The sequence below is a fragment of the Musa acuminata genome, chromosome BXJ3-3 (genome assembly GCF_036884655.1).
Source record: "Musa acuminata AAA Group cultivar baxijiao chromosome BXJ3-3, Cavendish_Baxijiao_AAA, whole genome shotgun sequence".
NCBI lineage: Eukaryota > Viridiplantae > Streptophyta > Magnoliopsida > Zingiberales > Musaceae > Musa > Musa acuminata.
Genome location: NC_088351.1, coordinates 3,468,301 through 3,493,147, shown reverse-complemented (window position 1 = coordinate 3,493,147; position 24,847 = coordinate 3,468,301). Strand labels below are relative to the sequence as shown.

At 39.8% G+C, this 24,847-nt stretch overlaps 3 protein-coding genes across 5 annotated transcripts; 2 read left to right on the top strand and 1 right to left on the bottom strand.

The window, feature by feature from the left end:
• The first annotated feature begins 279 nt into the window (after window positions 1–279).
• LOC103977324 (cytochrome P450 CYP73A100) lies at window positions 280–1,964 on the top strand. The gene is made up of 3 exons (XM_065143373.1): window positions 280–1,053; window positions 1,134–1,261; window positions 1,338–1,964. The coding sequence occupies exons 1-3, from the start codon at window positions 449–451 to the stop codon at window positions 1,940–1,942; spliced, it is 1,338 nt and encodes a 445-aa protein (XP_064999445.1). The 5' UTR covers window positions 280–448; the 3' UTR covers window positions 1,943–1,964.
• An 8,816-nt stretch (window positions 1,965–10,780) lies between these two features.
• LOC103976860 (gamma-glutamylcyclotransferase 2-1) lies at window positions 10,781–13,353 on the top strand. 2 transcript variants are annotated; one of them, XM_065144018.1, is made up of 9 exons: window positions 10,781–10,987; window positions 11,720–11,838; window positions 11,917–11,993; window positions 12,239–12,295; window positions 12,388–12,444; window positions 12,542–12,585; window positions 12,677–12,748; window positions 12,834–12,913; window positions 12,990–13,353. In XM_065144018.1, exons 2-9 carry the CDS (start codon window positions 11,730–11,732, stop codon window positions 13,139–13,141), a joined length of 648 nt encoding a protein of 215 aa, XP_065000090.1. In that variant the 5' UTR covers window positions 10,781–10,987; window positions 11,720–11,729; the 3' UTR covers window positions 13,142–13,353. The 2 variants fall into 2 exon arrangements, with proteins under 2 accessions (XP_065000090.1, XP_065000089.1); XM_065144017.1 differs by having other exon boundaries at window positions 12,825–12,913.
• A 140-nt stretch (window positions 13,354–13,493) lies between these two features.
• LOC103976859 (DExH-box ATP-dependent RNA helicase DExH10) lies at window positions 13,494–24,811 on the bottom strand. Of its 2 annotated transcripts, none has more exons than XM_065144016.1 (17): window positions 24,655–24,811; window positions 23,243–24,318; window positions 21,123–21,437; window positions 20,750–20,854; window positions 20,487–20,555; window positions 19,649–19,816; window positions 19,496–19,567; window positions 19,299–19,415; window positions 18,913–19,140; window positions 18,620–18,778; window positions 16,970–17,059; window positions 16,783–16,878; window positions 15,458–15,611; window positions 15,238–15,386; window positions 15,060–15,155; window positions 14,681–14,773; window positions 13,494–13,905 (listed from the first exon to the last, which is right to left on the bottom strand). In XM_065144016.1, exons 2-17 carry the CDS (start codon window positions 24,227–24,229, stop codon window positions 13,738–13,740), a joined length of 3,066 nt encoding a protein of 1,021 aa, XP_065000088.1. In that variant the 5' UTR covers window positions 24,230–24,318; window positions 24,655–24,811; the 3' UTR covers window positions 13,494–13,737. The 2 variants fall into 2 exon arrangements, with proteins under 2 accessions (XP_065000088.1, XP_009390468.2); XM_009392193.3 differs by having other exon boundaries at window positions 13,494–13,848.
• Window positions 24,812–24,847: the final 36 nt, after the last annotated feature.

Sequence of the window (24,847 nt, the reverse complement as noted above, 5' to 3'; positions counted from 1 at the left end):
GATAGGATCGATTCTCTGATTGTCTTGTGGTGAGATGTTTCAGAGAGTATGATAAATAGAGAATAATCTTTGGAAACTAAGAAAAAGTCTAAAATGAGGGGTTTTCGGGAATTCGCCTCTAATCATTCTCCTAACTATATTTTTTGTTCATTCACCAAAACGCTTATATAGAAGCATTGGCAACACAATGAGGAAGACAACAGGCATCGTCATGGCGAAGTTGTTGGGCATCGTCACCCTTGTGGCAGTCGCCTCTGCTTATGCAGCCAAGTCCTTCTTCCCCGACCTGTCGCCCTTCTTCCTCTCCTTTCCTCTTCTCCTCCTCCTGCTGCCGTTCGTGTTGGTCTCTGTGCCCGGCTCTAACACCCCTCCTGGCCCCGTCTCTTTCCCCATCTTCGGCAACTGGCTCCAGGTCGGCAACGACCTCAACCACCGGAACCTGGTGAACATGGCCAAGAAGTACGGAAATGTATTCCTGCTGCGGCTGGGCGTGCGCAACCTGGTGGTGGTGTCCGACCCGAAGCTAGCAGCCGAGGTGCTCCACACTCAGGGGGTCGAGTTCGGCTCCCGGCCGCGCAACGTGGTGTGGGACATCTTCACCGACAACGGCAAGGACATGGTGTTCACGGAGTACGGCGACCACTGGCGCAAGATGCGTCGGGTCATGACGCTCCCCTTCTTCACCAACAAGGTGGTGCAGCAGTACCGGGAGATGTGGGAGGAGGAGATGGACATGGTGGTGCGCGACCTCCGGGGGGACCGAGTGGCACAAACGGAGGGGGTGGTCGTCCGCCGCCGCCTGCAGCTGATGCTCTACAACGTCATGTATCGGATGATGTTCGACGCCCGGTTCGAGTCGATGTCCGACCCACTGTTCCAGCAGGCGACGTGGTTCAACTCCGAGAGGAGCCGCTTGGCTCAGAGCTTCGAGTACAACTACGGCGACTTCATCCCCATCCTGCGGCCCTTCCTGAGAGGCTACTTGAACAAGTGCAGGGACTTACAGAGACGAAGGCTCGCCTTCTACAATGACAACTACGTAGAGAAACGAAGGTAGACATAGCTACACATCATTTTCTTGGATCACCATCGCACACCAATGTCTAATTCCCGCGGGTCTCATCCGCCTACAGAATACTGATGGCCGCAAGAGACGGGAAAAGGCTGAGGTGCGCCATGGACTACATACTGGAGGCCGAGATGAACGGAGAAATCACCTCAGACAACGTGATCTACATCGTGGAGAACATCAACGTTGCGGGTAAACGATGACTCTGCAATCATTTGCATCGAGACTTGATAGGCATAACGAGAGGCTAATGTTGCGCATGCTACAGCCATAGAGACGACCTTGTGGTCGATGGAGTGGGCGATCGCAGAACTGGTGAACCATCCCAACGTCCAGCAAAGGCTCAGAAAGGAGCTGTGGGATGTGCTCGGAGATGAACCCTTGATGGAAACCAACCTACAGAGACTACCGTACCTGCAAGCAGTCGCCAAGGAGACACTCCGGCTGCACTCGCCCATACCCCTCCTCGTCCCCCACATGAACCTCGAGGAAGCCAAGCTCGGGGGATACGACATCCCCAAGAGAACCAAGGTGATAGTGAACGCGTGGTGGCTGGGGAACAACCCGGAATGGTGGCACAAGCCCGAGGAGTTCCGGCCGGAGAGGTTCTTGGACGAGGAAAAGGAGGTGGAGGCACTGGTGGGCGGCAAGGTGGACTTCAGGTTCCTCCCCTTCGGCGTCGGCCGGCGAAGCTGCCCCGGGATCATAGTGGCGCTGCCGCTGCTCTCGCTCATCGTCGGGAAGCTGGTGAAGGACTTCGAGATGGTGCCGCCGCCGGGGGTGGACAAGATCGACGTGACAGAGAAGGGAGGGCAGTTCAGCTTACAGATCGTCAACCACTCCACCATCGCCTTCCATCCGATCGCACCATGAGAGACGAAGTCGTAGGAATTGTTGAGACTTGAGATCAATTGGCCTAAGCAATAAAGTACATACTGTAGTGGTTCGGTTAGTAGTTAAAATTGAAATCGATGCATGAATGTACTGTAAATGATGTAGAAAGGCCTTTCTTTTTATATTCTTTTTTCTCTTTTACAAGGACAAGAAACTCTATACCAATTCAAACGTATACCGACAGTGAATATTAAATCCGTTAATTCAGGAAGAAATTCCTCTTATCAAAACAACTATTTCTCCAAGGATATTTTTATTAGCAACCTATTTTTATTATTTATAACCTCATTTTATTTTTTTTAATATTTTAAAAATACCTTACGAACTGTCACGAACAAACTTCTAAACAGGATGTTTGATGTAATGCTTATGTATGTCCGTGTCTTTTGGTATGTTCATGCTTTGTACAACACGTAGAGGGACGGTTGAAGGCTTAATAGTCGCATTTTAGTTAAGTTGGTGGCCGCTTTAGGCTTGTAAATAAAGGTTGTGTCATTTATACACTTGTGAGAGATTTTCGGTTTGTAATGGACCATTTTGACCCTTTGTTGTGCAATTGTTCAGAGCTTGTAAAGTCTGTTTGTAATTTGCATTGTCTATGAAGTGTTTCCGGAAATGTTTGCTTGTGGATCCTGAATGAGGCATTTTCTCTAATTCGTTCTCTCTTTTGTGGGTCCTAAGGGACCATAGGAGGCTTCGGGGAGGCTGACCTTTGTGAACGGACACGCAAGGGTGCTGCACGACTTAGGCAAAACCAGCTAAGTCTATGAGAGATGATATCAGAGCGGGACAAGCACTCATATAAACACTTAGCATGCAAACGTGGGGGACCTAGTGGGGCTGCGTTGAGGGCAGTCATCACACGCGCGACTGTTTGAGGGAAAACGAATATGGAGATGTAGGGAAAAGAGTCGCTCGGAGGAGCAAGCATCTAAGATTGGCATTCAGAGGAATGACCAACCCTTCGCGCAAGAGGCACCACGAGAACAGGCAAGCTTGGAAGAATGTGGAGTGCACAAAGGGTGGGATGGCTGAGTTCGAGCTACGGCTCAACGTTGACAATTATACTTGATGATGCTTAAGGCAAGCGAGACGCTTGATAAAGGATGAGACCATGCAAGGTGGAATGAGTTGCTTAGCAACTGAAAGAGTTATGCAAAGCTCACAGAGGTGAGGGGAATTGCCAACTCAAAGAATTCGGTACTCATACATGAGCTTGTATGCAGACGATGGAATGTTCGCGGCCATCCCAAGGCGACCGAAACTCGGCGCCATGGAGCATTGAAACTTTCTCTTCGGAATGTGAAGGATACGCCCGTAGGAGACTGAAGTGTGTAACGAGTTCCGCATGTTGCTAGGCCTTGAATGGTGTAGCGGGGGTTGTATTGACATGGAGTCGCAATCTAGCAAGAGCGTTTGCAGGAGGTAGAACAATGTGCAGTTTATTCAGCAAATCAGAGTAGTCCAAAGGGATGGTGGTGTCCGAAACGAAGAGAGATATTGCTCCAATGGGACAGTTATCCAGGAGGGATAAGTCCCGGCTCTCCAGAGGGAGAATCAAGCGGGACAGACCGTACATGATGAGGAGGAGTACCTCAACAAACAACAACTCCACAAAGCTCAATGGACCGAGCAAGCGGCGAGGAGTCGTCGCATGATCTCGCTTGAGAGAATGCATTGGTGGATGCATTGTGAGATAAAGTGGGGGAGCGACCCAAAGCAACATAAATGAAGGCACGCTTGGAGTCGATATGGAGATCAGACTCAAGAGAGGGCTGACCCGTGGAATGGTAGGCGCGAGGGCCACTATCAACTCAATGTAAAAACGAGGAGCGCAGCAACTTGGGTATAATTTGGCGAGGTACCCAAGCCCTATGAAGGGAGCCAGCATATAAGATGGAACATGGAGTAGAGGCATAGTGCTTTCCTTGGACAGAGGTCAAGGACATGAACTCTTGCAAATGCAAGAGCAGGATCATGTTGTTCTATGGGTCCTTCATTCTGATGAAGCGGACTCATCTTGCATGGTGCCAAAGACGAATGGAGCTTCTGGGTACATGCACCTTATCTCGGAGAAGCATTTGACGGAGGAACTAAGGCGACTCAACTTGCGAAGGTGAAGTTGGGTTCAGAAGGCCTTGGCATGGGGCAAGAGGACGCGGAGGCAGATACTCTTGAAGAATATGCCACAATGTTACCAGTCAAGTTGCTAGGCAGGAAGTGGTGTGCAGCGGAGATTGTGCTGGTAGGGGCAAAAGCCTAGGATTCAGATAATGGTGCACCATTTTCAGCGAAGTCGGTGGACTTTGAGCTACTAGGCGACAGACTGTCCTAGAGCGATGCTTTATCTAGGTGTGACCCAAAAGTGAGTGGATGAAGATCGATTGCCAAAGGAACGAACAAAATCGAAGGTGGAAGAGACCCTGCGATGTATTGGCAAAGGCCACACATGAAGGGATCACAATTCGAGTTCATCTCACAAGGATTATAATGCAATGGAGATGTCACTATGAGGCAACATGGTGCAGCTGATCGTGGTGGAACAGTTCGTGGCAATACGATACACATGAATGCGTCCCGTGAGGGACTAGATCATACGGAAGTATGATTGGGAGCTATTGGAATCTCCACTTCGGTGAACAACACGACGACGAGAAGGGCTATGGATTCAATGAGTGAAGGCCATGGTACCGCAGAGGCGGGTCTTCCGTGCGTGCATCGAATTTTACATCGGAGGAAAGCCTTGGTCATCAGCATATGGGGGCTGTGTTCCACTAGGGGAAATGTTCGAATGCAAGTACTAGTGAGTCCCATGAGAGGGACTTGATCATGCAGAGGTATGATCGAAGCAGCTGGAGAGTTGGATTGCTCCAGAGCCCATATTCGCTTAAGGGAGCCCAGCAAGTTAGAGGACAAGGTTGAGTAAGCGAACGTTGCTACCAAGGAAGCTAAGGAGAACATAATCGGTGCAAACCCTATAATGCGATAGCAGAGGCCATGCATGGGAGTTGCAGTCTATCTTTCTATCGACCAAAGGGAGCTGCTTGCAGAACACAGAGGTGTTAAAGCATGGGGTCGAAAGGAGCGAGGAAGCGACGACGAGTCTAGAGGGACTTAGCTACCCAAAATCAAGCATCAGTTAGAATGGAGGTGGACTCAGAGGAGTGCCACAGAGACATATCTACTGATTGTGAAAAGAAGGGATGCAGATGTGAGGCGACGGATAGTAGGGCCATGGGCATGGCAACGCGATGGTATCGCAGAGGCAGGGCTTCCGTAAAAGTCATTGATCCCTTGCTCTCACGGAGGGAGAGTGCTTGGTCGTGAAAGGGGCCGAGGAGGTGAAGCATGCGAAGACAAACTCCAACTACCAAGACAAGGCTAAAGGGCAGAGGCTAAAGAACTTCGTAAGACTAGTGTTAACAAGCTTCTCATCAAGATAGCCGAAAGTGAAGGACTTTGATTCATGCAAGGGTGCACAACCAAGGAACGAAGTAGGCAGTACGTGGTGCTGTACCTTTGCTACTCAGAGGAGTAAGTGGTAGGGTTGATGGAGAAGACGGTACAATTCTAGAGGCGATCAAATCTATTAGAGAATTACTCCAAGTTGGGGTGAAAACTTCTTGCATTCCAGAAGTTCGATGGCATTGAGAAGGTGAATCACAGTAGCTAACTCAACGCAAGGAGTGCAAACACTTCAAGTACTTCAGAAGTGTAAGCAAAGAGTAGGCGAAGGCCAGTAACCAGCTCGATGCATGGAGTACAACCTCGAGGAGGCTGGCGAAGTCAAGTAACCTTTGCCTTCTCAACCCTTAAGAGAATGGGCGAAACCGAGTACCCCAATTCTCTTATCTATCCAGTAGAGAAGCTCTGCATAGGTTCAAAGATCCTTCGAGGATAATGGAAGACAATAGTTGTCAAATCCTCACCAACGGTGATCGGTACTATTGAGAGTAGATTGTCCGCTTCATTTCCCAACGAAATGCCAATCGAAAGCGGAAGTGATGCAAACCTACTTGGAAGTGACAATTAAGTGAAAGAAGAGTCAATGGGCAAATTTTATGGAGGAAGGACCCAAAACTTCAGAAGTTTGCGAGACGATGCTCGTTAAAGCTCCAACAAGCATCCACCCAATTCAAGCAGCATGAGGCATTTGAGAGACTGGCGTAGTAAGGATGGTCTTTTCCTTCATCTGGAGGATCCGCAGGAACTAACAGGGATCAACATAACTCAGCCAACCCCACACTAGAGTCAGAGTCATTGGCGAGTTGAAGTAGCATGGGGGATCAAAGGTTCGACTACTAAAAAACAGTAGCGGAGAGCAGTTGGGAACCAGGAGGCGCAATACAGCTGGAGCAGAAGATTGAAGACTCAGCAAAGGTAAGGAGTTGTAGTGTCGACAAAAGCTTCGATGAGGATGTCGAAGGAATAAGTGGGGGAGAATGTCACGGACAAACTTCTAAACAAGATGTTTGATGTAATGCTTATATATGTATGTGTCATTTGGTATGTTCATACTTTGCACAGCATATAGAAGGATGATCGAAGGCTTAATAGTCTCATTTTAGTTAGGTTGGTGGCCGCTTTAGGCTTGTAAATAAAGGTTGTGTCATGTGGATACTTGTGAGAGATTTTCGGTCTATAATGGACTATTTTGACCATTTATTGTGCAACTGTTCAGAGCTTGTAAAGTTTGTTTGTAATTTGCATTGTCTATGAAGTGTTTCCGGAAATGTTTGCTTGTGGATCCCAAATGAGGCGTTTTCTCTAACCCGTTCTCTCTTTTGTGGGTCCTAAGGGACCATGGGAGGCTTCGGGGAGGTTACATTTTCGAATGGACACGCAAGGGTGTCGTACGACTTAGGCAAAACCAGCTAAATCCGTGACAGAACAGATGTAAAGACCTTTTTTTTTTTTTTCCTTATTCCCCTTTGAGTGGTAAGGTATAGGCGATGAGTAATGTTATGGGCGACAAGCAATGTTTTCCTCTTCGGTGTCCATCATTAAGTGTGAATGACATGATGAGATGAACTATGGTATCAAGCGACATCGAACATTATAACAGTGTTGACCAACATTAATGGGATTGCTAATATTCACTCTAGCAAAAAACAACTACTCAATTTACATGCTCTATTTTACATATTGAAAAAAAACCTAATAAATTTGAGATTGACTTTTAGGTTGAGTTCTCTAGCTCAAATTTTTTATCAGGTATTTTAGACCAATTTAGAAGCTCAAATGTTAAAAAATATTACATAGATCTAAGATATTCATGCGGAAACATGAAAAAATTGGTCAAAAATAAAAAAAATGACACAATTCATAATTAAATAATTCATAAAAATATCAAAAGAATTTTCTAAAATAGAAAACCAATGGCGTATGTTCGTCGGAGTCCAATTCAAACTTTTTCTAAAAATTTTAGTTCATTTACATAGTCGTTCAATGCGATGTATTATCTCTTTGGATTTTATGCAAGAACAATGCATCTTATATTATTAAATATTTTCTATAGCTCAAATTTTTATCAAATATTTTGGACTAATTTAGAAGCTCAAATGTCAAAATATATTGCATGGATCTATGATATTTCTACGAAAATGGAAAAAAGTTGGCCAAAAATTAAACTTAATATATATATTACATTAATCATTTGTATAATTTTAAGATATCAAAATTTTTTGGAGAATCATATGGATAATTTTGATCAGATACATATAACTCTTATGAAGTGGGTTATTTACAAAAGTATTTGTCATTCAAAATTGATCCTGCAATTTACAATGGAAGCCTCTTCATTTCCCTCTAGAAGAATGATATAGAAAATCCAAACAGTAAATGCTCAATACACTTCATAACAAATACTAAATAATCATTCTTGGAAAATGTAAAAATCGTTAATTGGTTAATTAATCAATGATAGAATATTTATAATATTTCATAATTTTTATAGTAACTTAATAATTGGTTAATTAATCAATGTGCGATGTACTATTTTTTATTTTCTCTCAAAAATAGTGCATCACCTATTAGAATTTTTTTTCTAGACTAAATTTTTTACATATATTGTCGATCAATTTAAAAGATCAAATAAAAAAAATTATATGGATGCATTATAATTTATTAAAAAATATAAAAATGACAAAAATAAAAAAATGACACCCTGTTTTAATACTAAAAAATGCATAAAACTTACACACTATTTTTTTTAGTTTTCCTCAAAAATAGTCAATCTCCTATTAGAAAATTATTTTCTAGATCGAAATTTCTACATATATTGTTGACCTATTTAGAAACTCAAATGTGAAAAAATGTTACATGGATGTATTATAATTTGCTAGAAATACAAAAGAGGAGAAAAAAAAAGAAAAATGACATACTATTTAGATGTTCAAAAATTCATAAAATTATCAAAAAAATCTAAAATAGAAAATCACCAATGGAAAATTTTTTCTAGACCAAATTCTTTACATATATTGTTGACCTATTTAGAAGCTCAATTGTTAAAAAATATTGAATAGATGCCTTATAATTTTTCAGAAATAAAAAATAATGAGAAAAATAGAAAAATAACACACTGTTTGAATGCTGAAAAAATTCTAAAAATATCAAAAAAAACTCTGAAATGAAAAACAAGTGACATATGTCCATAAGTATCATATTGAATGTTTTCCTAAAAAATTAAGTTCATTTTGAATACTGCATCTATGTGATGCGCTATTTTAAAATTTTTCTTAATAATAGGAAATTCTTTTGAATAGTGCATCTATGTGATGCACTATTGTTGACCTATTTAGAAGCTCAATTATGAAAAAATATTGCATTGATGCATTATATTTTTCATAAATTATAGAAGAAGAAAATAGAAAATTGATACCTTGTTCAAATGCTAAAAAATCTATAAAAATTTCAAAAAAAGTCTCTCAATTGGAAAACCAATGACACATATCCACAAGTGTCACATGTAAAGTTTTCTAAGAATTTAAGATCATTTTAAATAGTGTATCCATGTGATATACTATTTTTAAAATTTTCTCAATAATAGTGCATCACCTATTAGGAAAATTTTTCTTTAGACCAAATTTTATACATATATTGTAGGCCTCTTTGGAAGCTCAAATATGAAAAAAAAAATATTACATAAATAAATTATAATTATTATTTTAAAAAAAATAAGGCAAAAATAGAATAATGTTCAAGATTTTTTTTTGTTTTTTTAAAGAATACTTAAAATATTGATAGTAAAACAATAAGTTTTCATAATACTGTTTAAAATAATAAACATCAATACGACTTTAGAAACCTAGTTACATAATAAACCAAAATTTTAAATTTCCTAACAAATATTTTTACAGAAATTGAGATATACTTGAAATAAAATATCAAAACTTTGTCGCAAATAATGTTGGTTACCGTTATAGTTTTGGAACCCTAGCAAAAAATGTTCAAACTCTAGAACTCTCATTATAACAATAATAAAATAGAAGCTCAATAGACCCGGTGCCATGAACAATATGAATCAACACTCGTAAGTATAATGAAATCAAAATACTTTTAAGACTATAGAGTATATTGCGACAACAACGCAATAGCCAGAGATAAAAGATCATATAGGTCACATCAATTAGTAAATGTAAAATAGAGATATACAGTATTCGATAACAAATTGATTCTAGTTAAACTAGTTTTTTAATTTGATTTAATCATATGTGAACACAAATAATTTTAAAAAATTATCATTATTTTTTAAAAAAGTAGACATGCTGTCAAGGTAATTTTTAAAGTAGGAGGTGCTTTGTGAGAAAAAGATAAATTATAAATTTTTGAATATATATATATATATGTATATGTATATATATATATATATATACATATACATATACACATACATATATACATATACATATATATACATATATATATATATATATATGTGGACAAAATAAGTTTTCTTTGGACTTATAAACCCTATACCGAAAGTCTCGATGCTCGTTATCGCACGTGATCCTTTTCCATCGTGATTCACGCCTGCCTCGTGATACGTAAATCTCGAGTGAAAATTGAAAGGGGCGAGTATGTCATTTCACGTGACCATGTGCATGCATGCGTTTCGTTCATCCGAAGGGCCCCGCTCCCCCGGGGGAGATTCATCGAACCTGCCCGGGAACTCATCCCAGTGCATAGACAACGGGCATGCGGTCGCCAAAGCGGGAAGTGTCATCGAAACCGAAACCGAGACTTGCCTACATCCTCGGGCCCACGACGAATCGAACACTTTGTCGTGTTCAACGAACGTAGACGCGTCCTCACCCGATTCGGACAGTCTTCAATTTTCGTGCCCGTCGTCAAGCACGAAAAAATCAGCGTCCTGCTCACTGCTACGGACAGTCGTCGTCTTGCGCCGCACGTGACTCCTGCACCGGTATATCTTTTGCAGACTGAACGCTTCTTGGCGTCACGTGGACGCTGATCTCGCCGCCGTTTATGAACTCCTAAATTGATCCCACGGGACCACATCGTTTGTTTCCTATCACAAGCGCCGATCTCAGATCAAACTTGTCCGATCCCAATCGACTCATCCATTGGTTGTTCATGACATCGATATGACGGGTCGTTATTTGCTCTGTAACGGATCTGATAAAACGTGAGTCGCAATGAGGCCATTTTAGTCATTTGAGTGGCCAGCGAGCACGATTCCGTAAGTCAAGCATGGGATGGATGTCTTATCATGTCACATGATTTCCATCCCCCTTCGTTTGTGTCCATCCGCTTATAAATACCAACGCACCGTCGTCCTCCTTGGAACCCAAAGAAACGGCGAGAACGAAGAAGGGGGAGCGGAGAGAGAGAGAGGGAGAGAGCCAATAACCCACTTGGAGAGCAAAATCTAGGGTTTCAATCCGCCAGAACCCGTAGGCTCTCGAAACCTCGCCTCGCCTCCAATCCTCATCCTACGAGCCCTCCTGAGGCGCCCCTGTTCCTCTCCGTGTGGTTTCAGCACGCGTCGGGATACCGTCTGTGGTGAGAAGCTGCACCAATCTTGGGTCATTTTCTCTTTCCGAATCGATTCTTGGTGTTCCAAGAAGCTGTTCGCCATTTTCTTTTCCAGGAAAGTTTCGATTTCTATCTTTCTTTTCGGTGGTAAAGATAGATAGATAGATAGAGAGAGAGAGAGAGAGAGAGAGAGAGAGAGAGAGAGAGAGAGAGATGAGTGTAGAAGAGGCAGATGAACTAAATCTAAATCTTCTATTCAATCTTCTCCCCTGTCTGTCTACTGCCATCGGAGAAGGTTTTGTCTTCCATGGCGGAGACCATCCAATATTCCTACTCTTAATCAAATTCCATACTAGAAGAAGACCAATTTCACTCTTGGCTTTAGTTTCAGCTTTAACATTTATTTCTTAGATGAGTTTCTTGATCTGCTGCCTTGCTTATTTTATAACCCAAATGTATCTTGATTTTTTTTCCCGACGTGAATTATGTAGCTAATTTGGAAATACATTTCCATGAGTTTCTTGGTCTCCCCTTAGAATCCATTGCTTCCTTGTTCGTAATCAATTGCGATTTGAGTTTCTTGGTCTCCCCTTTTTTTCTTCTTCATCTTGTCAACTGTAAATTATTAATATGGAGCAACTACTTGATAGATTTCTAATATTTCTGTATGTATTATGGTCACAGTATAATTGATGCAGATCTATGCTCCTCAATTTTTCTTATGGATAGTGTATTAATGGCTGTCGTTTCTCTTCGTAGGTAAGAGAAGATGGTGCTCTGGGTGTTTGGATATGGGTCATTGATCTGGAACCCTGGATTTGACTTTGATGAGAAAATTATAGGCTTCATCAAGGACTATAGGCGTGTGTTTGATCTTGGTAAGCTCTTCTTCTTTTGAATGGAATAACCAGATTGGAATCTGTGGAAGACTAAGAGAATTGATTCATTTGCTGCAGCTTGCATAGATCATAGAGGAACACCAGAAAATCCAGCTAGAACTTGCACATTGGAGGCCAAGAAAGGAACAATCTGCGTAAGTCGATCATGTACCTTCTCTCAAACGATTTTTGTTATTATAAACACAGAAATTATTAGACGAGCATTTGTTTCTTTCGACAAACAGAGGATATAAACGAAACTGAAAAGAAAAGAAGAGTTTCAGATGATTACCTGTGCATCTTTGATGCTAAATGAAACCCCTCCTCGCATAATCGGCATAATCCTTCCTGCTTTACTTCTCTGTCTCCTCATTTCCAACAAGATCTTGGATTTGAACAGTGGGGCGCTGCATATTGCGTTAAAGGAGGCGCAGAAAAGGAAAGAGAAGCAATGAAGGTTAGATTAGATTCTGGTGCTAGCATTCTGAATGAAGGTTCAATACTCTGTAACTGAGCTGCGTGAGCATCTTGTTGCACATTTCATTTCAGTATTTGGAGAGAAGAGAATGCGAGTACGACACTAAAGCATCCGTGGACTTTTTCAAGGTGAAGTCTCTTGGTTTTTTTGTCTGTCTTGGCTCTTTCCCATCTCTTCATCCCTGTCGTTTGCCTCAACTGGATTTGTGTCACATGTATGATTCAGGAGGGCGGGGGTCCTCATCAGCCAACTGTTACAGGAGTACTTGTGTAAGCAGCTCACTCACCGTCCTCTTCTTCTTTGAAACCTACTCTGAGGTCCGTCCAGTCTTTTGATCTTTTCCTACCGATTGCGCTGCAGTTTCGTATCGACTCCTGACAAAGAAGCCAACAGCTACTATCTAGGTCCAGCTCCTCTCCAGGAAATGGCTAGGTGAGAGACCGAGGATGTGCTAATGCAATCTCGATCTTCTTTTTCTCCATATTTATTATTAACCTGGTCTTCTTAGAGACTGCAGGCAGATTGCTACTGCACGTGGTCCTTGTGGCAACAACAGAGACTACCTGTTCCGACTGGAGAAGGCATTGTTCGACATAGGTATGTTTCGGTTTTCATTGCTCTTCTTGCTAGGTGATGTGGTTGCTGATGGTGAGGGAGATTGTAATGCATGCAGGCCACGAAGATGACATGGTGATCGAGTTGGCAGATGAGGTGAGGAAGGTGCTTGTTCTGCTGCAAGAGAAGGCAGCTGCTCCGCCAGTATCCCCGCTCCCTCTCGTGTACCTCTCGCCCCTCAAAGAGACCGCGGTCGTGGATTCGAGATGAAATGGCACCTCTCTCTCTCTCTCTCTTCTCTCGTCAATCACTCGCCAACTCCCCCATCAGAGACTAATTGCTTTATTTTCATTCGAATGTAGCCTTTAGCAACTACTTGTAGGGAGAGGGGCATGAGATATTTAACAACATTCTTAAACAATTCTCATTATGCAAAAAAAGGATGACGGTATATTTAATCTGCTTAATTCGATTTGGTTGAATTTGGTGGAATGATGTCTGACATGCCAAATGAATTTGGTTAAATAAATATTTTAATTAATTTGTTCTCCCTAAAGAAATAAAATGCCACAGTATGTTTTCAGTTGAATATAACAAAATGGAAGAGGAAGTCCATTCGCACACAAGAGGCTTTGGATAGAAAAAGATTAGATTCAAAAGGTATATGTCAGAAATTAGTTTATAAACCCAACCACCACCACTCCCCTCCCAGAAAAAAAAAAAAAAATCATGTTTGTCAAATCTCCATTTGGATGGTGTACAAAAACAAATTAAGGGGGGGAGAGGCCAGGCGGGCTATACGGTAGGAAAGACTACAACTATTTAATTGATGGTAGACACGCCTTACATGATACAGATTCCAATTCTCACAAGTACAAGGAGTTGGCGAACATTATACCTCGTCGTAGGCTCTCACTTCCCGCTTCAAACTTCTTTTCTAGATCAACCTCTCCAACAGCATGAGCAGCAGCACGCAACTGGAACGACCATAAGTGCAGGAAATTAGCGAAGCATAATCGGGTAGCAGCAATTCTCTGGCCAAAATAATGCACCAGAGGAATCAACTTAAGACAATACAGGTCGCTAAATTATAAGGAATTCAGACGGCACTTCGAACCTGCAGCAGCTTTCATTGTTCTACTCAAAGAACGAGATGAAGCTGCAACGAACAAGTTGTGAAACTATATATCCTCGTATGTGTCATGTTGTGAAACTGTCTAAAAGCGTCTCTATGTTGAGATTGAAAAGCTTAGACAAACATGTACAGGCATATGCTGACGTACATGCCAGTTATCATGCCCATTCAACTCCTTTTGACATCACAAGGCCTTAACCAGCTATTGCTTGCGTAAGATAAATCTATTCTATATGCTAATTCTAAGATTCTAAATTTCTTGGCAGATCTTAGGCTCAGATGACAGCTAAGCCACAATAGTCCTCATGCATTTGATTAAACAACCACCCCAGATTTGGTCAAAACTTGGTCCATACTCCACATCCTTGTGAGACATCTTGCAAAAGAAATCATGCCATTGCAAGATGTGGGCCACGTCTATCCTCATTTAATAATTAGTGTTCCACTTGGTCGGTCGCTAAGTGCAATGTTTGATATTGCAGGCCTCATTTAGAACTCCCTCTAGTCTAAACACAGGGCCAAAAAAAAAGAAAAAAAGAACATCTTACAACTCACTTAGCCTCATAAGAAGACCAAAGAAAAATCCCATATCTCAAGAAGGAAGGAGAAAAATAACAAAAACATTACAAGAAGCATCATAAACCAAAAGAAAAGGTAGATGCATCCAATTTTACCTGATTCAAAAATTCATCCAATCGTCTGGCAAGCCGTATTATGCTCCCTTCAAAAATATCAGTCATCTCAATTACCTCAGCAAATGATGCACCCTGCATGGAAAACAAACTATGAACAGAAAGCTATTGAACTCGTTATACTCAAGCAAATAAGCAACAATCTATCAAGGAAAAGCAAGATACGGTTAACATGTGCCTTTCTGCAAAAAGCTTCCTATCCTTTGAACAATTTTTCTTCAAGATGACAATTTGATATTTATCATTATTCATGCAAACCAAAGCTAGATTGAACAAGAGACCATGGTACACTAAACACATATTTGATCAGACAAAAGATGGAAAAAGAAAACTGACATTAATAAGAAATGAGTACACTAACCTTTGACCAACAATATATTACATCCATCAAATATGGCCGAGAAGTTGATTCCACATACTCCTCCACATTTATGTCCAATTTGCACTCTCGTTGTATCTGCAATTGCATCATGCATTTCATTAATGCAAAACATCTAGTTTTCTATTTATATAGATGGGAAAGCAAAAGGTTCACAAACCTGTGCAATTCTTCGAGCACTATCCTGAAGTTGCTGTAGAGGCTTTGTCAGTTCATTCCTTAAATGTATTTGTTCATTGGATTTATCACAAGGAATGAAACAACTTGCGAGGGCAGCTACTTGGTGGTGATCAAGATCATTAAATGTACCTATTCAAACACTCCGTAGGGTAAGACAGTTTCAATGAAAGAGTAATCAAACTTACTAACCGAAGGCGCACCATTAAACATCAACTCAGTGACCAGAAGTTCATCCCCAGTGTCTATCAAACAGGCAGCACGCCCTTTTAATTGGAGGACACCATCAGCATCAATATGACCAAGCATCTTCAGAACTCGAGAACGATTTTTCAGCTCATCACGAAATTTTTGCAACTAATATCAATGTTAAAAAAAAAGAATCTTAGATATATACTTTGGCCAATAATCTCATTACTATAACAGACACTAATTATTAGAAAGGTCACTTGATCCTACAAAGACCTTGTTCAGAAGAAAAAATTGCTGCTACAACAAGAAAGCAAAGTCACTATAATTGCACGAGGTGTTCAACGAGATCACAGCACAAGATTCAAGACTTCGACAATTGTGGAAAATAAGGTTTGTTGAAGTTTGGACAGAAACCCAGCTGCAATTAGAACAGGGCTAAATTTTGCTGCTGTTGAGATTTTTGACACTTGATTAGAGAACACATAAGAAAAATGTGGGACATTTGGCATTCCTCATCAGCTGCCAAACTAGTCTTCTGATGACTAACTACATTTTCAAGTTTAATTTAAAAGAGTTACAGACTAAGCCACAAGGTAAAAGTGATTTCTTACTGGAATTATATCCTGAAATCAAATAGGACTGGTTCCCTCTCATTTCTTGAGACTTTGTTTAGTAGGGTATTGTGTTCTATTTTAGGTAATGGTTTGCTTCTAAAGAGACTATTATAGTAGGCTGCTTTCAGTTTATTAGGATTGTGAACGTAAAATTATTTAATGTGCTCCATACAGGAGTATTTGGATTTCTGATTTACCCTTCTTTGGAAAATCTTTGAGCAAGATATTTGTTTCTCATGTATAACTCCAAGAAAGTGCAAGGCTTCCAAACCTGGGCATTAGGTCAATATCGACTTACTTTTCTTTTGCTTTTTCCAAATAATTCATAAGACTGGCCTACTAGATCATTTTTGCAATCACAGTCTTCTACTTGACATCCATATTTACCTTGCTCAAATGTTTTCTGCCAAACATACCTGTGCTTCTCCCTCAGCTTCTTAAATTAAAACTAATTTTTTTTAATTATCAAAATACCACAAATGTAGCACATCAGTGAAAGCCCTAAACTCTACCACCTGTCTCTTCTCTCCTGGCCAACTTAATACTTGCCTAAAGAAAAATAAGGCTAAGACTAACCAAGTAAATTTTATCATCTCATTGGATGTGACATGAGAAAAACCATGATTGTGCTCAAGTAATATAAATGCACCCAAACATGGACATAAGATCACCCAGAGAAAATATTACATTACAAAGTGTACATCAGCCCAAGAATTTCTTACTTGCGAGTCACGCATTTTTGACTTAATGTGCTGGATTTCATGATTCACCTCAGCTTTTCTTTGGTACCACTTGAACTGCTGCTCACTTTGACCAGACTGTAACCAAATAACAGAACATGAATTCACATTCAGATAAATCCCACAAAACTGAGACAAAATGTTGAAACAGAAGGAAGTAAAATAATACCTTATGCAGCGGATGAGCAAATATTTTCTGCTCAATTTCTTCAATTTGATTAACCAAGTTAACAAATTCAGGATCCTTGATGCCCATATCCTGCCAAAATTGCCAAAGAAACAAAACAGAAGGACTCACAGGAATCAGCGATGTAAAGATCAAGGATACTTGTTTATAAGCATTATTAAATAGTAAATCAGAAAGACAAAAGGCAGTGCAGAAGGACAAGAACTGTCAATTCCTAGCACTATATAAAGGAAAATGATGTATCCCAAAGCTCTGTCCAACACTTTATCATTTATGCGGTGTCTCAAACCTCCATTTGAGTCTTTCTCTTATGATGTGGTTCTCTCATGAATTTTATCTGTGAACCCCACAAGTCAGGTGTGAGACAGACGCATAGGATGAGTTTTCAGAAGAATTTTGATACATGGATCTAGGCTCAGATATAAAGGGAAAAAATTCTTTCCCTTTTAACCTTCTTCCAAAGATGCTCCCTCGCAATTCCATTGCCCAGCACTAAAATACACATGTTTTTTTAGTCCCATTCTCAGCCACAAAAACCTAATAAATTAATATATATGAACCTTCACATAGGTTATATTACCAATTTCTTTCTTTTAAAGTTGTATTCCAACTTTTTTTTTCTTTTTTAAATAACAAATTGAGTGTGATTTAGATGATTCTTCTACATATATTTATTATATCACTTGGCCTAAAATTAGGTTAATTACATATTACCCCCTATAATTAGTTACCTTTAGTATATCAGTCTCTACACTTTCAAAAATTATATTGAGATCCTTATATTTACGAAAATAAAACATTTAACCTTGTTTATACTCATGCCGACAACTCTACTGACGAAACTACCGCACGTTCTTAGTGATAAATCGAAGTGAGGCAGAGTCAGTACGTGCTCAGTAGTAAACCCTATGATATTTCCATCAACAAAGTCGACAACATGAGGAAAAACGAGATTAAATATTTCACTTTTATAAATATAGGGATCGGGATGCTAAAGATAATTAATTACAGGGGATAATATGTAATTAGCCCCTAAAATTGGCACACAAGTACAGCAGCACTTTCCAACAAAATTGAACTCTAGGTGTGTCTACTATTCTTTTTCCACCTGTCAAATGCACTGATCCAATATAAAATATTGTCTATTAAAATATTGTACATACACCACTTTGAACCTCAAAAAGAGATCTACTCTTTGTTTAACACAATTAGCAGATGTTGTGTTGACAGCCCTTTTATTTATCTCCATAACAAAACCTTTCAAGGAATATAAAAATTTGCAATACTTAATATGAGATGAACTTTAAATACATGAGCTGTGTGTGACAATTTATGACTGAACATCATTTTTACTAACATATCTTTCTTTAATTAAGAATTATTGTATGATGTCTCCATATGATAAGTATGTCTCTCCTTAAAGATAAATATGATTTATAATTGACAATGTTTACATAGCCAACACTTATTGAAAATTTCTAATATATTTTGGCAAAAGACTACCTACAAATTGGCCTTGCATGCTGAACAGAAATATCATACCTATAGCCAATCTTTAAGAAATTAAAATAGGAGATGCTTAAGCATGGACAAGAATAATGACAGGAGAAAAATAAAAAATTGAAAATATACTTTCACTGGATGCAGCTTTGGTAGTCCTTGTGGATATCGATTTCCTAGCTCTTGAACAGCAAGAAGCACATTTTGCCTTGCTTCTGCTGGTCGGAGGTCAGAAGGAATTGCAATTCTGATACTACTGAGACCAGAGATCAGAGGCAATGGTACAGGAACCTACAGATAGTTTGCAATATCATCAGCCAAACCATGGATTTTAAGTATCTTCAACTTCATGAATTACTTGAGCTACCAAGCTAAGAATATGAACAGGCACCAATAAAATTGTTATCCCACGAGCTTCAACTCACCACGTGCATCTCACCCTTTTCCCCTGGACGTGGTGGACATGGCTTTGGACGCGAGCCATTTTCACTTAAACCAGGAGAGCAGTGCAGCAAAGTGTCCACAATATAAGCACTACTACCACGAGCAGACACCAAAGCGGGAGGCAAAGTGCTTGACGCTGTGGGAGGTTTTTTCACCACATTTACCACCACTCCCCAACCCCAATCCGTCCCACCATCTCGTACTTTAACCTGCAGGAAAAGACAAATTGAAGTTTCAACTAACTGCCTAAGAATACTACTTCAAAGTGATATACTTCTTTTAAAATCCAAAAGAAGGCAATAAACATCTGGTAGAATAAAAAAAAAATGGCTAGAGTTTGGTTAACATGAGAGAAACTGCAACTTACCAGCCTACCAGGTACCAAGTACATCAGAACCTTTTCAGGTCTGGTAATCTCAGACATAATTTTCTTTTCAAGTTGAGCTACCTCAAGTCCCAGCTTGTGATACTCAGCAAGTTCAGCCTAATGATGCAAAAAATAATAATAAATAGTAACTTTACATGGAGAAGAAAATGACAATGTTTTCCCTTGTGCTAAATTACCTCTCCAGAAGAATCTAGCAAAGCAGCTTCCTGTTCCAATTTTGAGATCTTTTGTCCCATATCTGGTAATGCCTGAATCAAGTAACCAAATTACTCAACCAAAATGATAGTGCAAGATAAAATACAATATGCATGAAATTATAAAGGGTTAACCTTCTCATACTGAAACTGGTGGAATGAATTTTTAATGACATGCTCAGCAGTAAATTGACCTTCCGCACGGCTCATTAAATTCAGAATTGAATAATAGCTCAATCTGAAAGTACTGACCAATGGAGCAGGTTTACCTAAAACCATGTCCTTGAGTATGTTCATTTCCATCTGAAGAAAAACAAAAGTGTGTATCAAAATGCTTAAGAGAACTCCAATTTTTTTTTTTTAAAGCACTAAAATGAATCATCAGGATGCCTAAGGACGCTTATTGGAAGTAGTGATTGTTTATAGTCTACCCACAACAGAAAAGCATTCAACAGTTAAAAGTCAAAAAAATTTTAACAAGTGACCAACATTTATAAAAATGGCATAAGGCATTGAACATCATATTCAACCTCATCCATTTGCTTACCACCTGTAATCCTGTTAGATGTTATTAAGTAAATTTACAATAAGTTGTTCATAATGCAAAGATCACAATTTCTTGCAGATGAAAGCAATGGTTATGTGTTGCATTGCTATTCAGTATTCACTATGCTCTATAAAACAGTAGACTGGGATTAAAAAATTGGTAAATGCATTTAACTCTTTGCAGGATAAAAATACCAGATGAATTTTTATCATCTGACATGATTGATACAAAAACTATTCAGATGTCAATCTGGTATTGTACTTGTGAATTCAGACTTCCACTAAGTGCTTTTAAGCAGAGTTTTTATGAGACCACTTGTCTAACAAAAATTATGTTTAATCACTTTTATTTATCTTTCAGTTTCTCCAGCTATAATTTAAATTATTATAGGATAATATCTGATGAAGTTGCTTAAAACATCTTTACCTTTTCATCAATCATTATCACACATATACCACGTTCATCTTTGCCGCGACGTCCAGCTCTTCCACTCATCTTCCGAAGCAAAAAAAAGAACATAAAGAAATAATCAATAATTCCACAATAGAAATTCTAGCAATAAGATAATGAATTACAATGACACCCTTCATGATGTTGAGAATATTTTAACTTCTTTTTCCAGGCATTTATGCTTCTTATTCCTTTTTAATTTGGTTCCATATAAAACATGAATGTGAAAGTTTTGTTACCTGTATATACTCGCCAGATCCAATGTACCGATTACTATCACCATCCCATTTCTTAACAGATGTAAAGACAACTGTTTTTGCTGGCATATTCAATCCCATGGCAAACTGTGAAGTAAAAATAAGCACATAAGATAAACCAAAAACTAACTTCAACATAATAAAAAATAAAAGATACAGCTTTTATATGAAACTACATCTCTAAGCAAGGTGAAACAGAACTCTACACCAAATGGGATTTTTTAAAAATAGTAATATATATGTGGGACCTATCTTTACAGATTAAAATCTGAACCTCTACTCCTTAAAAGTGTCCATTTAAAAAGAAAAAATTAACAAAATTAAAAGAAATATGAAATGTTGACATAAAACATACTGTTTCAGTAGCAAAAAGGGCTTTCACAAGTCCTTCCTGAAAGAGAAGCTCCACCAATTCCTTGATTATCGGAAGAAGGCCAGAATGATGCACTGCTATACCTCGTTTAAGAAGTGGCAACATCAGTTCTATAGCAGGCAATGTTCTATCTTCTTCATTCAAACAGAGGACTGCATTGCGGAAAACCTGTTCAACAGCATCTTTTTCCTCTTGGCTGTTGAAATCTAGCTTTGACATGGACATAGCATGCTGCTCGCACTCCCTTCTACTAAAGCTGAAAATAATCACTGGTTGAAACTTTCTCTCCATAATCATCTGCAGATGAAACAACATGTTAATACTAATAATTGTGAATGCACTGATAGACCATTAAATACCTCAGCATGTGATCTTTGGATGCCAAGAAGTATGAAAAGAATCATGGTTAACTTTTCGGTTGTAGGAATGCATTTTCAGAAAGAATCAGGGAGATGCTTTATGGCCTTTCAAATTAAGTTTGCTCTAAGTATGACACAGCTCCCAACATTTGCTGGATATTATGGTAGACTGACACGTGTCAAAAGCATCCATCGGGTGGGGCAGAAAAAGGTTGTGACATAAGCAGAACAATGAGTGAAACCATAAAAGATATGTGGAAGAAAATAGGGGTATAAGCACTACACTGCATGTTGCAAATCTATATGTGATATTGTGTATTCACTAAATAGTATAGTCAGCAGAATAGTAGGCTACACTATGGGAGAACAACAGCTGTGCCAATCAGTTAACGACCTCAAAATAAGTGGACTAAGCTAAAGATTGATATGCCAATTCACATGTTTTCTACAACCTGAAACTGATCATACCATAATGGTGTCAACATATGCCATGTTGACCCATGCCGAAGGTGCAACATACAGATAGCCCAATTTAAGGACCCCCCAATATGAAATTGTGAGTAGAAGTATTGGCATGATCCCATGACACAACATGACAATCCTTGCAGTAAACATGTGTAAAATGTGGAAAGAAAATAGTTTCAACATCTAATATGCCTTAGCTTCTTGCAAGCCAAATCGGCTAGCTTGGGCAACATACTCTGTGAATTTCTTCAATGCTAGTTTGTGCATGATAAGGATTTCTCAAAGAATTAGTCAACCAGTTCTACTATAGCAAGCTTATGATAAGTGATGAGTTATAACAGCAGAGGAAAGAATGATTAAGCTATTGCTTATCAAAACAATTAAACATATTTTGTAACACTTAATGAGCAAAACAGCAGCAAAAGGACTTCAATCTGGATAAGCTGATTTAGAATCTTCGATATAAAACAACATATAACTAACAGCATGGCCAAAAGTCAGAAATTTGATGTTCTTTTTTATATTGCCCTAAAAAAGTCACCTCACCAAGAATTGCCATTTGATGGTGAGAGCATCCCCATACCATTATGGCATGGTCCACTTCCATTCTGTGCAAATCAGCATGCCCTGTGTCAATCAGAACATGCCAAATGTTGGTCTAGAGAACACTGCCAATACCATCTTGGTACAGGATATTTTGACCTGTACCATACACATTTGATAGGCACAGAAATCCTAGTATCTAGCTGGCTATATCAGTGAGTGAATGCTCAATACTCTACCAGCAGCAATGAGATGATATGAAATTTAGTTAAACAGTTCAATGTCAGAGTTCAAAATCTGGACTTCAAGTCTCCAACTGTAGTGCAGCAGAAGCAACATCAAGCATAATATACATAAGATGCTCTAATCTTCTGTTAGTCTGACCACAGCTGTTGGCAGAGTCCTGCTAGTGAGCAATCTCACAATTGAATCAGCATGTCTTACCATGCAAAAGAATCAGAATACTTTCCAACCTAACGGTTAAAAGAAAAAAAGTATCAAACATACAGTCTAATCTTACATCAGCCCGATTAGCAGTGAACCACCTGATTCATGTGAATGTTTGACAAAAAATTTTAGCTACAAGAGTCAATATCCAAATTAAGAGTACAACACCACAAGCTGGTTGATTTTGCATTGTACATGTGGCCATCGCATGACATTTCCAAACTAATCAAACATTCAAGCCTTAATACCTAAGTCATTAACTGTTCCTCCAAATTTTAGGAAAGGTACCTTCACAATCTTGTAGATGTCAGAACCTGCAGAACCAGTCCCTCCCTTTGCAATCCTACCACTCACTTTTCCACCGCTCTTGTTTCCATCTGCCTGAGCCTTTTGCTTTGTGAAAGTCTCCTGAAGCTTCATAAAATTATCCTCTTTAAACTGCTCATTCTCATCTACAACAAGATACAAACCTGAGCCACCTATAGGAAACACATAATGTTGCAGCGGAGTCGGTCGGAAGTCAGTGTACACAACATGACACGGCTGCTTGTGCAAGTTGCATATCCACTCAGCAAACTCTGTGGCATTAGACATGGTTGCTGAAAGAAAAACCATCTTAATGGCTGGGGGCAAAAATATTATACTCTCTTCCCACACAACCCCTCTTTCCCTATCTTTCATGTAGTGAATTTCATCAAAGATAACCCAAGCTACCTCCTTTATCACTTCAGAGCCTCTGTACAGCATCCCTCTCAGAATTTCTGTCGTCATGACCAAGCAACTTGCATTTGGTGCAATTGTGACATCACCGGTCATCAACCCAACATCAGAAAACTCCTGACTCAGCTCTCTGTACTTCTGGTTGCTCAGAGCCTTTAGTGGTGAGGTGTAGATGACCCTTTGCTTATCTCTGAAGGACATCGCAATGGCATACTCAGCCACTGCGGTCTTACCTGCAGAAGTGTGTGCTGAGACTAACACAGACTCATTCCTTTCCAAGCAAGCAACTGAAACTCTTTGGAAAGGATCTAATTCAAATGGATAGGTCTTGGCCATCTGACCACCGTACACAGGGTTTGAAAGACTTCCAAAGGTGGCTTCATCCTTGGAAGAAGAATAGCCATTTGGGACAGCAACCTCATGAACACATGTACGTGACAGGTTCCTCCGCTTTGGAATGGGTTCAGCCTTCGTAGTTTCATCGGCCAACACAGAATTGTTATTGGAATCTTGCTCTGGTAGCTTCCTCTTTCCTGGAAGTACAGTTTCCTCCATCTACCGACTAGAGAATTCTAACCTACTACACCTAGCTTGCGTTAGATATCTGATGGTATTCCTCAACCAACAACCAAGAAAACCAAGAACTGCATCCCAAAAGAGGCAAAATTAATATACGAAGATTATGGTGCCCAAACCATGTTGGGACTGGAATGGAGAAAAAAAAGACTAGCAAAAACAAGTTTCTTTCCGTTCAAGAATAGTTCTGCAAACAATTATCAAGGGGCAAAAATAATAGTATCAGGAAGAACAACTTCTAAATACAATCCTATAGTCGATAAGATACAATAACATAAGCTCAAGAGTGAAGCGCGGCTGACAGTACCCCGATTCAAGAAACCTGACCTGGAGAAACGTTCGACCGAGATATTTCTCGGGGAGGGATAAAGAGGGAACAGAGATGAGGGAGATACAGCGCAAACCTGAAAGAATGATGGGCCGGTGAAGACGCTGCGGTGGCGGAAATGGAGAGGGGCGCAGTGGCGGTACAAATTTAGGGATTCGAAAACAGAAAAGAGGGGGAGCGTAGCGAGCCGGCAACGCGGGACTGATAGAGGGAGAGAGAGAGAGAGAGAGAGGGAATTAGATTTAGGGTTGGACACAATCGACTTTAAT